General features: G+C 33.0%; 2 protein-coding genes and 1 long non-coding RNA gene across 4 annotated transcripts; 2 read left to right on the top strand and 1 right to left on the bottom strand.

The window, feature by feature from the left end:
* Nucleotides 1-1,539: 1,539 nt before the first annotated feature.
* LOC140806337 (wall-associated receptor kinase-like 21) lies at nt 1,540-4,927 on the top strand. Its single transcript, XM_073162937.1, has 8 exons — nt 1,540-2,013; nt 2,210-2,773; nt 2,969-2,995; nt 3,098-3,544; nt 3,631-3,746; nt 3,892-4,152; nt 4,462-4,662; nt 4,775-4,927. Exons 1-8 carry the CDS (start codon nt 1,917-1,919, stop codon nt 4,841-4,843), a joined length of 1,782 nt encoding a protein of 593 aa, XP_073019038.1. The 5' UTR covers nt 1,540-1,916; the 3' UTR covers nt 4,844-4,927.
* On the bottom strand, nt 3,661-4,441 carry LOC140806338 (uncharacterized). Its single transcript, XR_012112478.1, has 3 exons — nt 4,194-4,441; nt 4,047-4,116; nt 3,661-3,885 (listed from the first exon to the last, which is right to left on the bottom strand). It is a non-coding gene; the product is annotated as an uncharacterized lncRNA (long non-coding RNA).
* A 2,853-nt stretch (nt 4,928-7,780) lies between the features above and the next one.
* LOC140805169 (probable UDP-arabinopyranose mutase 5) lies at nt 7,781-10,733 on the top strand. Of its 2 annotated transcripts, XM_073161394.1 has the most exons (3): nt 7,781-7,994; nt 9,129-9,262; nt 9,478-10,733. In XM_073161394.1, the coding sequence occupies exons 1-3, from the start codon at nt 7,881-7,883 to the stop codon at nt 10,517-10,519; spliced, it is 1,290 nt and encodes a 429-aa protein (XP_073017495.1). In that variant the 5' UTR covers nt 7,781-7,880; the 3' UTR covers nt 10,520-10,733. The 2 variants fall into 2 exon arrangements, with proteins under 2 accessions (XP_073017495.1, XP_073017494.1); XM_073161393.1 differs by lacking the exon at nt 7,781-7,994 and having other exon boundaries at nt 9,129-9,258; nt 9,333-10,733.
* Nucleotides 10,734-10,876: the final 143 nt, after the last annotated feature.

Consider the following 10,876-nt stretch of genomic DNA (forward strand, 5'->3'; position numbering starts at 1 on the left):
TGGCTGAGATTTCTTATGGCTAAGTGATGTGCATCCAACGGCTGTGACTTAATGATCTTGAGGTCAACGGATTACATTGGATATGAGTTGGTTAGAGGGCTGTTAATTGACAATAACAGATCAAGGCTTCTTCTTCCCTCCGAGGCTTTAAGTGAAAACTCTCTCTGAATACAGCACACGCTGATATCCATTCTTCTCTTATATAATTCTTGTGTCTAGAATTGTTCAATAGAAGGAAAAGCCGATCGTGATATACAAGTCTGAAACAAACATATAGATTTGTGTTGTAAGAACTCGGTGGTGGTGTGATTCTGTGAGAATTGTAATCGCTTGTATCTTGTTATTATTTTAGTGGATTTCTTTGGGGTGTTCCCAGAAGCTTGGATGTAGGATTGATCTCAATCCAAACCAAGTAAATGCATGTCACTTATTTTTACTCTACTTTCTTTCCCTGTGAGTGTTTCATTTGATCTCAACAGAAAATGAAAATTTTGTAGTATAAATGGTTTAATTTTGTTTATTATTTATTTCAGAAAAATGGAAAGAACCCGTCAAATGATGACCGACATTTCCACTCAAAATGGGGAATCGTATTGTTTATATTGGCGCAGTTATTCACAGCAGAATCAACCTGTTATCTGTGCTGTTTCCATATTTAACCGAATTTCAAATGTCGACTATTTATTTTGAGATTAATTTTCTCGGTTTCTCAGACAATTTTCGACAGCATTAAAGTTGAGATGTAGTAAAATACGTCTTCTCTGAAAACAATAAAGGAAAAATGTTAATTTAAGTCTAGTATGTGTTGTTGAATTAATTATAATTTCGTGACTACTTTTTTTTGATCAATATTAGTCTTTTTCATCAAAATCATGTACATGTAAATTAATTATTTTAAAATTTATGATTATGTTTTCAAACACATGTTCATCTCGGGAAATTTTTTTTGATACAACATAATTACAAAAAATTATCAATAAAATTGATCATTTAATTACATTATTTTGGAGAAAAGGAGACTATAATGGATTCAAAGAAATATACAAAACTAAAAATATATTGGGAAATATAAAAATGAAGTGAAAATTTATTCTCGGGAAAATAAATAAAAATAAAACATTTTTTTAGAAATATGATCAATCATGTTGTCAAGAACTTAGCGGCACGTAAAAATGCAGTAACTTATAAGTAGATCTCTTGTGAGACGGTCTCACGATTTTTTATCTGTGAGACGGGTTAACTGTATTGATATTCACAATAAAAAGTAATACTCTTAGCATAAAAAGTAATATTTTTCATGGATTACCCAAATAAGAGATCTGTCTCACAAAATATGACTCGTGAGACCGTCTCACACAAATTTTTGCCGTAACTTATTAACTTAAATTTTCATTTAGTATATTAGAAGATTATGTCTTGTGTAAAATAAGAACTTGACCACTTATTTTGGTTCCTCAACATAGACCAACCGCAGTGTACATTAAAGTAAAAGACTAAAATTTTGCATTTGCAAAAACTAAAATAATGATTAATTTTTAAGAAGTTTTTGGCTGTCAAAATCCATCTTTGGGCACATCACTTGATGAATTTTCTTGAACTAAACACGCATATTTTCTCCATTTCACACGCACGAATCAAGAAAGGCTTTGTGCCAAATTCGAGGACATCTCCATGAATGTAGTCGGGTTTTCATATATTAGTCATTCATGGCCAAGAAAAGTTGGGGTGACTATTACTAAGCAAGAAAACAATAGAAAAGATTATCCAACTTCGATTTTAATGAGGAAAAAGTCTTGTATAAATGTGTATTACATTTTTTCTGCCAAAGAAAGATACTGGTTTTTTAAAAAACTGCCACATACATTGAAAATCTGTGACAAACTTCTCGTGTTAAATCGAATTAGTAAAGAAGGAAAATGAGAGAAAGATTTCTGAGATTTAATGTTCTTTATGTGATGCTCACATATCTCTTTTATGTCCAATGTTTTTCATTGCCCTTTACAGGAAATCCAGGTTTGTAATGTTTTTGTTCTCCTTTTATGCTATCTTTTTCGCTTTTTTTGGTGTCATTTTGTACTTCAAGCTAAAAGAGCTTCCTCAATTTTCTCATTGTCAAAATAAATTTATAAACATCATAATGAAACATGTATATTCAAGAATCGAGAATTTACCTTCAGTTTTCTTGATTATATGCACTTGTGGCATGCAGTTTGCGGATTAAATTTCTCTGCATTCCCTTACCAACCGATCGGAGGATGCACTCTAGTTGAAGAACAACTCAAAGACTGGAATGGGCTCTTTCCCAAATCAACCTGCTGTCAAAACGTCCTCCTTGTTTTTCTGCACGCCTTAGCTTTTCAAGCCCTTGAAAGTCCAACAGGAGATATCTTCATAGCTAAAGATCACTGGAACGACTGCTCTGGACCCTTTACTCTACAGCCAAGCGTGTCGGCTCACAACTGTGGATATGATCACTTCTATAGAGGAAGTGGCCAATGCTCTACGCTTCAGTTGTCCAATATTAAAACAAATGTTACAGGAAAATGTTCACTTTTCAGCTCTTCCATGTTTGATTATGCTTGTGGCAACTGCACCTCTGCAATATCGAGAGAAACAGATTCGTTGTTAGATCACTTGAAGATTGATAAAAGTGATCACGTAGAAAAGGCTACCTGTCTAGTGGCTGTTATTGCCTCAGTGATAGCTAAGGAGATGAATGGTTCCTCTGAGACGGGTGGTTTAAATAGATGCTTGCCTGCTTTGGTCATACCAGGTGAAATGAGCATCATGTTTCAGGACTCTTTAATCTTAACTGATAAATATTTGTTTTCTGATTTTGATAATCGAGCATGAATGCATTAAGCGAAAGAACTAGATTTTAAATTCAGGGCCGATTTCTGTTTTCTTGAATGAGTATCCCTTAGGCCTTAGTTGCCGATCTGACATTTCCTCATTCGTTTATGTGCAGAACAAGTGAATTACATCAGACTCAACTGTAAGTCAAACTTCGTTTCATTGTCACCTCACTTGCTGTAGTAAAAGATGTGCACACTTGAGTTCAAAAATCTAATCTCTCCCTTCCTTAAAATGTCCTCAGATAATCTGGCAGAAGCTCTCTTGGCAATAATGTTAGCGATGGGTGGGCTATTGACTATTATCACACTGATAAAATACGTTATACAAAATCGGAAAAGAGAGGAAAAACATCTCAAAGACAATGGCCTCACTGCCTCTTGCACAGCCCTCTACAGATTCTCAAAAACAGAAATTGATAATGCGATTAACTTTCTCCCCGAAAAGAAGTACCTAGGAAGAGGCAGTGCAGGGGAAGTTTACAAGGGCAGGATCCCGAGCGGACAACCAGTGGCAATTAAGCAGTTATATCAAACAAACACCACAGATACTTTCTTTAGAGAAATAGAAGGCCTTTCGAGAGTCAGGCATGCAAACCTAGTCTGTCTCTTTGGTTGCTGCTTTGAAGATGGGAAACAGTATCTAGTCTATGAATATTGCTCTAATGGAAATCTTGCTGAACATCTCTTGAGTATGCATTCTCGATAATTCTTAGAATATTTCATACGAAGTTCTGTGGAAAATACAGATGTCTGATAATTTCAATATGATTAGCAGGGAAAGATAGTGTACTAACATGGGAACTAAGAGTCAAAATCTTGAGAGATTGTGCATTTGCTCTTAAACATCTGCATCACCATGTAGATGGTTGCATCGTTCACAGAGACATCAAGGTAATACACAAAATATTTAGATATCTGAGTACGAGATGCCAAGTGTATCAAGAAAATGTATCTGAATTGTTCTGTTCTCCAATGGCCTTGGTTTTTCTTTACCTAATTCTTCAAAATATTTTGCACTTCTCCTTGCCGTCTGCAGCTAACAAACATTCTCCTGACTCAAAAAATGGAAGCAAAGCTTTCTGATTTTGGATTGGCAAGAATAATTGGAATGGAAGAAAGTAAAGTATTTACGGACGTTCGGGGAACCATTGGTTATATGGATCCTGAATACATGAGTAATGCCAAGCTGACCTGTGCTAGTGATATATATAGTTTTGGTATAGTCATGCTCCAACTTTTATCCGGGCAACGAGTAATAGAGCTAGACCTGAATGCAAGAGATCAACTGATTAGAAAGGTAGCTTTTATAAAAACTCAGCTAGTTGCACATCCGTGAACCTACACACACAAGCCTTGATTTCTTGGTGATTCATCAAACGCCCCAGTGGAAAATGCAGGGCCTTGAGTCTCTCCCTTCTTCTGGCAAAAATTTAACTATGCATCCGTTGTTTCCCATAATTTTCTCCATCTGTCCTATTAGCACATTCCACAATCCTATTTGGGGACACACAAGAGAAAATTTTGCTTATATATAGTTCATGCATCTTTCACAATATGTGTTTACTAGTAAGCTTAGAAAGGAAATGATCCTCGAAACTATTTCCAGGCAAAGGATGTGAACATGATGAGACGACCGTTGACAGATTTTCAGGATCCACGCATGTATGTAGATGTTAACACCATAGATTTCGAATCCATACTGCAGATAGCAGTGCTCTGTGTAGCCAGTTCAGGCTCTGGCCGTCCCACTATCAGTGTGGTTTGTGACGAGTTGGACAAAGCTTACAAAAACACCATAGCTGAAATGGTAGGTGCCATCCTAGTACACTGCATTTTTCGGTCTATAAGCGTGTATGCCGGCATGCACGCACCTGCATTTCATAGTAACTAAATTGTTAACATGTCTGATTCACTTGCAGGAAGCAAGAGAGGACAGGAAGTTATTAGAAGCCACAGCCTCAAAATCTCCCGAAGTGATGCAAGTGTAGTTGATTGCAATTATAGGAATCTATTGATTTTCTTTTAAAGATGGATCTTACAAATATGACTTTCCTGCAGAAAGTCCTGTAAATTTTGGAGTCTAAAGGATCTGATAACAAGGACATAATGTTATTAGAAATTTCACAAGGATATTTATATCTCAAAAAATATTTTGAAATCTATATATATATATATATATATATATATATATATATATATATATATATATATATATATATATATATATATATATACTTACAAAAATATGGATAAAGATAAGGATATGTTCTTCATTCTTCATAGTATTTACTGTTTAGATTTAATGTTGTATTGTATTATTTATTTTGAATTAATGTTATCTTGTATTTATTGTGATGCATGTATCTTTTCCCTTGAGTTTATATAAATAAATACAATATAAATGATTTACTAAATATTAAAGTTGAATAATAATCATACAAACTTAATAATTATATCAACCTAATATTACTCACTTTTTATCAGCCATATAATTATTTTTCCTTCCCTCAATTAATCGTACATTAATAAATATATAATTTCCATCATTTACAAATCATCTTAAATATTTCGTTCTAATTGCTAACATTAAATATAATTTCTTAATTTATATTATTCATAATTATTATTAATTTGTTTTAGTGATCATTATCATTATCTTGATATTTTATTTTGATGTAAAAAAAACTTAATATTTTCTACATAATATAGACACAATTGCATTACAAATCAAGGAAATATTTTTTTGTAAATAAATCAAATTTGAAAAGAGAAAAACAAAAAAAGCATCAATTAAAAAATTAGGAATAATAGGAATTTAAGTGATAAAAAATTAATATAGAATAAAGATTTTAATTCATAATTAAATATTTGTTCTAGAGTATTATTACTTGTTCATTGGTTTTGAGCTCTAGAACTTTTTTTTTTTGAATTATTTATGTTAGATTGAAATTTCAATGAATTATGTGTTTATTCTTATTTCGAAAATTTCACATGTAGAAGCTACATTGTTTGTTTTCGATAGTCACAGTCGTTTTACTTGACCAAAATCTCAATTTTCCCTTACAAGCACAACATAGCAAACATAATGATGCGAGACTAACTAGATCATGAGTAGATCTCTTGTTAGACGGTCTCACGAATCTTTATCTGTGAGACGAGACGACTCTACCGATATTCACAATAAAAAGTAATACTCTTAGCATAAAAAATAATATTTTTTCATGGATGACCAAAATAAGAGATCCGTATTACAAAATATGACCTATAAGACCATCTCACACAAGTTTTTGTCCTAGATAACAGACTTGTTGATTTCACAAAATCATACAAGATCTAGTACAAAATCTATATTAAGAAGATGTAATTGGTATATAAAGAATAATTGTCTGGAGTCACATAGTAATTATTAAGAGAACTCACTTATTGCGTAATAATATATAATTATTTATAAGTACTTGATTTAAATTTTAGAATACTATATAGTTTTCTATTAAGCTAAATTATTGTTTAATAATACTTCAATGAATATCAAATAAGTTAAATTTAATAATTGGAATGACATTAGAGTTAGATGAAATTAAGTAAAAAAGAAGTTAATGTGCAAAACATGTGATAAAGTAATATGTTTTTTAAAAAAAAAAATATTTTAATGTCAATGAGTTAAACTAAAATATTGATATGGAGATTGACATTAAAGATTCTCTGACATGAAAACTGATTTATAATTGAAAATAAGCTTTATGAATTTCTTTGAATTTGTTTCTTATGTCATTATCTCTGCGACATGGAGATTGAAATTAAAAATTTCCTGAAAAATAAGATTGAAATACCTAATAAATAACAAGAAATATACAAGTTTTTAAAAATTCATAAAAAAAATTTGCAATATATATTCATTGACATAATTAACTATATTTGTTTCAACATATGTATTTCAAAATATTCTATACGAACATCATCTTTAATTTAATCGGATATCTTAACATGTATGTGTTTCAAAATTTTTAATATAAACAGCATCTTTAATTCAAATGAATAACTAATTGATTACAAATAAAATGTTCCCACGTACGAAGCAAGTATTTCTTACTAGTAACTATCAAAGTATGGATTATGGAAAAATTTCCAATTGTAAATGGATATGAGAATAATAAAGTTGAGTTTAATTTAGTTTATGTAGCAAAGTAAGTCATGTTCATGTTCTTAAATGTTTGGGCTAATTAAAAATTCACTATTAAATTTACTTACATTGGCTTTCTTTATTATTATTATTATTATTATTATTATTATTAGTATTAATGTTTTTGTTATAATCGAATTTCGAATATTTTAAATTTATTAATTAATTTTATTTTTGGTTTTTCGAAAAATTACTATTTTATTTATTTTTTTGGAAAATATATAAAAGAGTAATAGTTACAAAATTTCTAGCACTTCCTTTGCCTTTAGTATTGTTAAACGTGATCTACTAAATTGGTAAATTTCATTTTCTTATTTGTAGAAATGTAATCATATTAGGGATGATAATTTTTTTCATAGGTAGAATCCGAAAAACCCGAAATATGACAGGTTTGGAGACTAGTATGAGTTCAGGTTCAGAGCTTTTTTTGAATCCTCGAAATAGCTCGGGACGAGTACGAGTATAATATTCTCATCCTCGAACTTATTCTAACTAATCGAGACCACATTGTTGATCGTTAAGAATGAATTTGAATATAAAAGGTGTAGCTTAAAAAATATTTTTTTTTAAGTTCGATTTTTTTAAGTTACTGTTATTAAAAAAACGCGGTTTTGACGTTTGGATAAATATTAAAAAGTGAATTTTTTTAAAAAATTAAAATAAAAGTAAAAAAAAACCAAAAAATTTTTAAATATCAAATACGAAAAGAGTTTTCTTTTTAAAAAATGAACTTCTTGGACCAAACAGGCTTTTGAGCAGATAACGATCTATGTACAATAATATATTGTCCAGCAATGAATGATGACCGGAGACAAGAAGCAACAAGTGGAAAGAACGATTCATGAATGAGAACTCCGCCCACACTTCTCTCACTAACCATTGACTCTGCACTTAACAACTTCGCCCATATATCTGATATCTCTTTTCTGCCTCATCACATTCTTCTTGAGCTCTTCCTGGTATGAATCCTTAAACTCCGTCTCATTTTCTCTTTTGTTGGTTGTATTTGTGTGCAAGATTGTTTCTTGTTTAAACTTTTGCCTGCCCTTTGGACTGTATGAAACGGGTTTGTCTTGGTTTTTGTGATTGGCTTTTGTATTGATGTGATCCGCTGGTCATCTGGATTTTAGGGCTTTTAGCCTTTTACTATAGTGGTCATTTTTTTCGTAATGATTTTGATAAGAGATTCGATTCTTGGCGGATCATCGCACTGTTATCGGACCAAGTTGTGTTAATTTTACGGATTACTGTTCATACTTAAATTTTATGACCGCCCCGTTGGTCTGCCCATATATCTATATTATGTATGTCTTTACTGAAGTGTTTGCTACGGTGGTTGTTGATGCACCAGTTATTCAAGTTTCATTGGTTTATCGCTGAGGAGGTTCCTGATTTTGATTCATCTCATGATTTAGACTTTTAGAGTGTTTGTCGATTCTAAAGATTTTCAAAAAAACTATTTCCTTTAGAATTAGTGGCTTTTTTCGAGCATTGAAATTGTCAGATTAATGGAGGAGTAATGTTATTACTTCAGTTTATGCCGATTGTGGATAATCTTAGGTTGCCCTTGAATTGATATTTTTGATTTGGGAAAGGATTTGAGGAATGAATTAGCATAATTGCTGTTGAAATTTCTCAACTTGATATATATTTGATTTGAAATTCACTTGAATTTTGTGGATCCAAATTAGTTAAGATCAATCAATCCAAGCACAAGCTTATTCGATTTTCCTGGTTTGTTGGATATCTGGTTTTGTCACTTGGTACATGCTGAGTTTTTCCTCTCTTTGTTTAGTTCTATTGATTGAATGATAATCATCTCGTGTATTTAATTCTCCTCAACTTCCTTTGAACTTTGTTTTCGCTCGTCTTGTCTCACACGTGCAAACTTTTTAAGTCATCAGTGATCAGTTGTCCTATAGCCTCATTGTAGAAGAAATTTGACTTTTAAAAAAGCAAAAGATCGAAGGAAGCAGATTTTTTTATCTGATCCTTGTTGCTATGGTTTGATGGCTGAAATAACTTATCCTCATTGTTGCTTATTTGCTATTATTTTCTATGCACATTCATGCTCAAACTTCATTGATTGTTAGAGAACACTGAAAGCTGGGAAACTGAATGAGAGGATATTGAAGTTGTTTGCGGCAACTGGCAAAGAAGAAATCCTTTCTGTCATTGATGCTTTTAATATTCAACATAATCTTGTCCCCGTTCTTCCTACCCGTAAGTCATCTCGCAATTATTGTTCTTTCTGAGTTTTAACTTGATCTCCTTTGTGACTTTCAAATTCGTGTCAGGGTGCTCTGACAAATTTTGATACCGTCGGCATCGAGTCACTGTGCCGCAATAAGTGCAAGCTAGACACTAGCCCTTAAAAGGAAGACAAATCTGCTCTCATTCGGATTTCTCTTGGTTAGAATTTGAAATAATGTCTCAGATAAGCATTGGAGACGAAGAGGTGGATATTGTAGTAGGTGCCCTTCAGCCAGATCTTACATCGTTCATGGAAGAGTGGAGACCAATTTTCTCCCGATTCCACCTTATAATTGTCAAAGATCCTGAACTCAAAGAGGACCTTAAAATTCCAGATGGATTTAACATGGATCTCTATACAAAGCCCGATATAGATCGTGTTGTGGGCTCTTCATCAAGTGCAATTTCTTTTTCTGGATACTCTTGTCGGTATTTTGGCTATCTTATGTCTCGTAAAAGTTATGTAATCTGTATTGATGATGATTGTATCCCTGCTAGAGATAGCAATGGGTATATAATTGATGCTGTCTCCCAGCATATTACTAACCTTGCAGCCCCTGCTACTCCATTTTTCTTCAACACTCTCTATGACCCTTTCCGTGAGGGAACTGATTTTGTTCGAGGCTACCCCTTTAGCTTAAGAAATGGGGTGGACTGCGGCCTTTCTTGTGGATTGTGGCTCAATCTAGCTGACTATGATGCTCCCACTCAAGTCCTCAAGCCAGATCTGAGAAACATGAGGTATGTCGATGCAGTTCTCACCGTACCATCAAGAACCATGATGCCCGTTAGTGGAATCAACATAGGTATCAATAGTCAGTTGCTGGGACCGGCTATGCTTCCAGCTTTTCGGTTGGCGAAGGAAGGAAAGCTGAGGTGGGAAACAGTGGAAGATTTATGGAGTGGGATGTGTGTTAAGTTAGTTTGTGATCACTTGAGGCTTGGCGTGAAAAGTGGGCTTCCCTACGTGTGGAGAAAAGAACGAGGCGATGCTATCGAAAGTTTGAGAAAAGAGTGGGATGGAGTTAGGCTGATGGAAGATGTGGTTCCGTTCTTTCAATCAGTAAGATTGTCTCAAGAGGCTGTTACAGCGGAAGATTGTGTAACTGAGATTGCTGCATTTGTAAAAGAAAAACTGGGACCAGTTAATCCAGTATTTGCTCGTGCTGCTGATACTATGGTCGAGTGGATCAAGATTTGGACACGAGTGCGCGGACCCAGTAGAGTGTAAACTCAATAGGCTCAAGACACCACTGGTTGGTGTTGATGCATATTTTTTTCTAATTTGTCTTTGAAACCTCTGTTTCATGCGAGGTTTTTACTAACTCATTAAATACTTTAAAGTTTTCCTTTCTTTTATTTGATTTCTCGACAAAGCATTATATGACATTTAATCTTATGTAGTTTTAACTTTCAAATGCCAATTTTATAGAGTTTGAAATGCATCTGCTTTCGCGTTGTTCATTTAACCTTTTGATCTGCTTTCACTCTTTAAGCCTTCGTCCAGATAGAAGAATTCTTGAGGATTTCAGAGATCCATTATTTATTTGGAAATTTAATGAGTTTGAAGTTTTTGCCATTTCAATTG

The sequence above is a fragment of the Primulina eburnea genome, chromosome 11, assembly GCF_022965805.1.
Source record: "Primulina eburnea isolate SZY01 chromosome 11, ASM2296580v1, whole genome shotgun sequence".
NCBI lineage: Eukaryota > Viridiplantae > Streptophyta > Magnoliopsida > Lamiales > Gesneriaceae > Primulina > Primulina eburnea.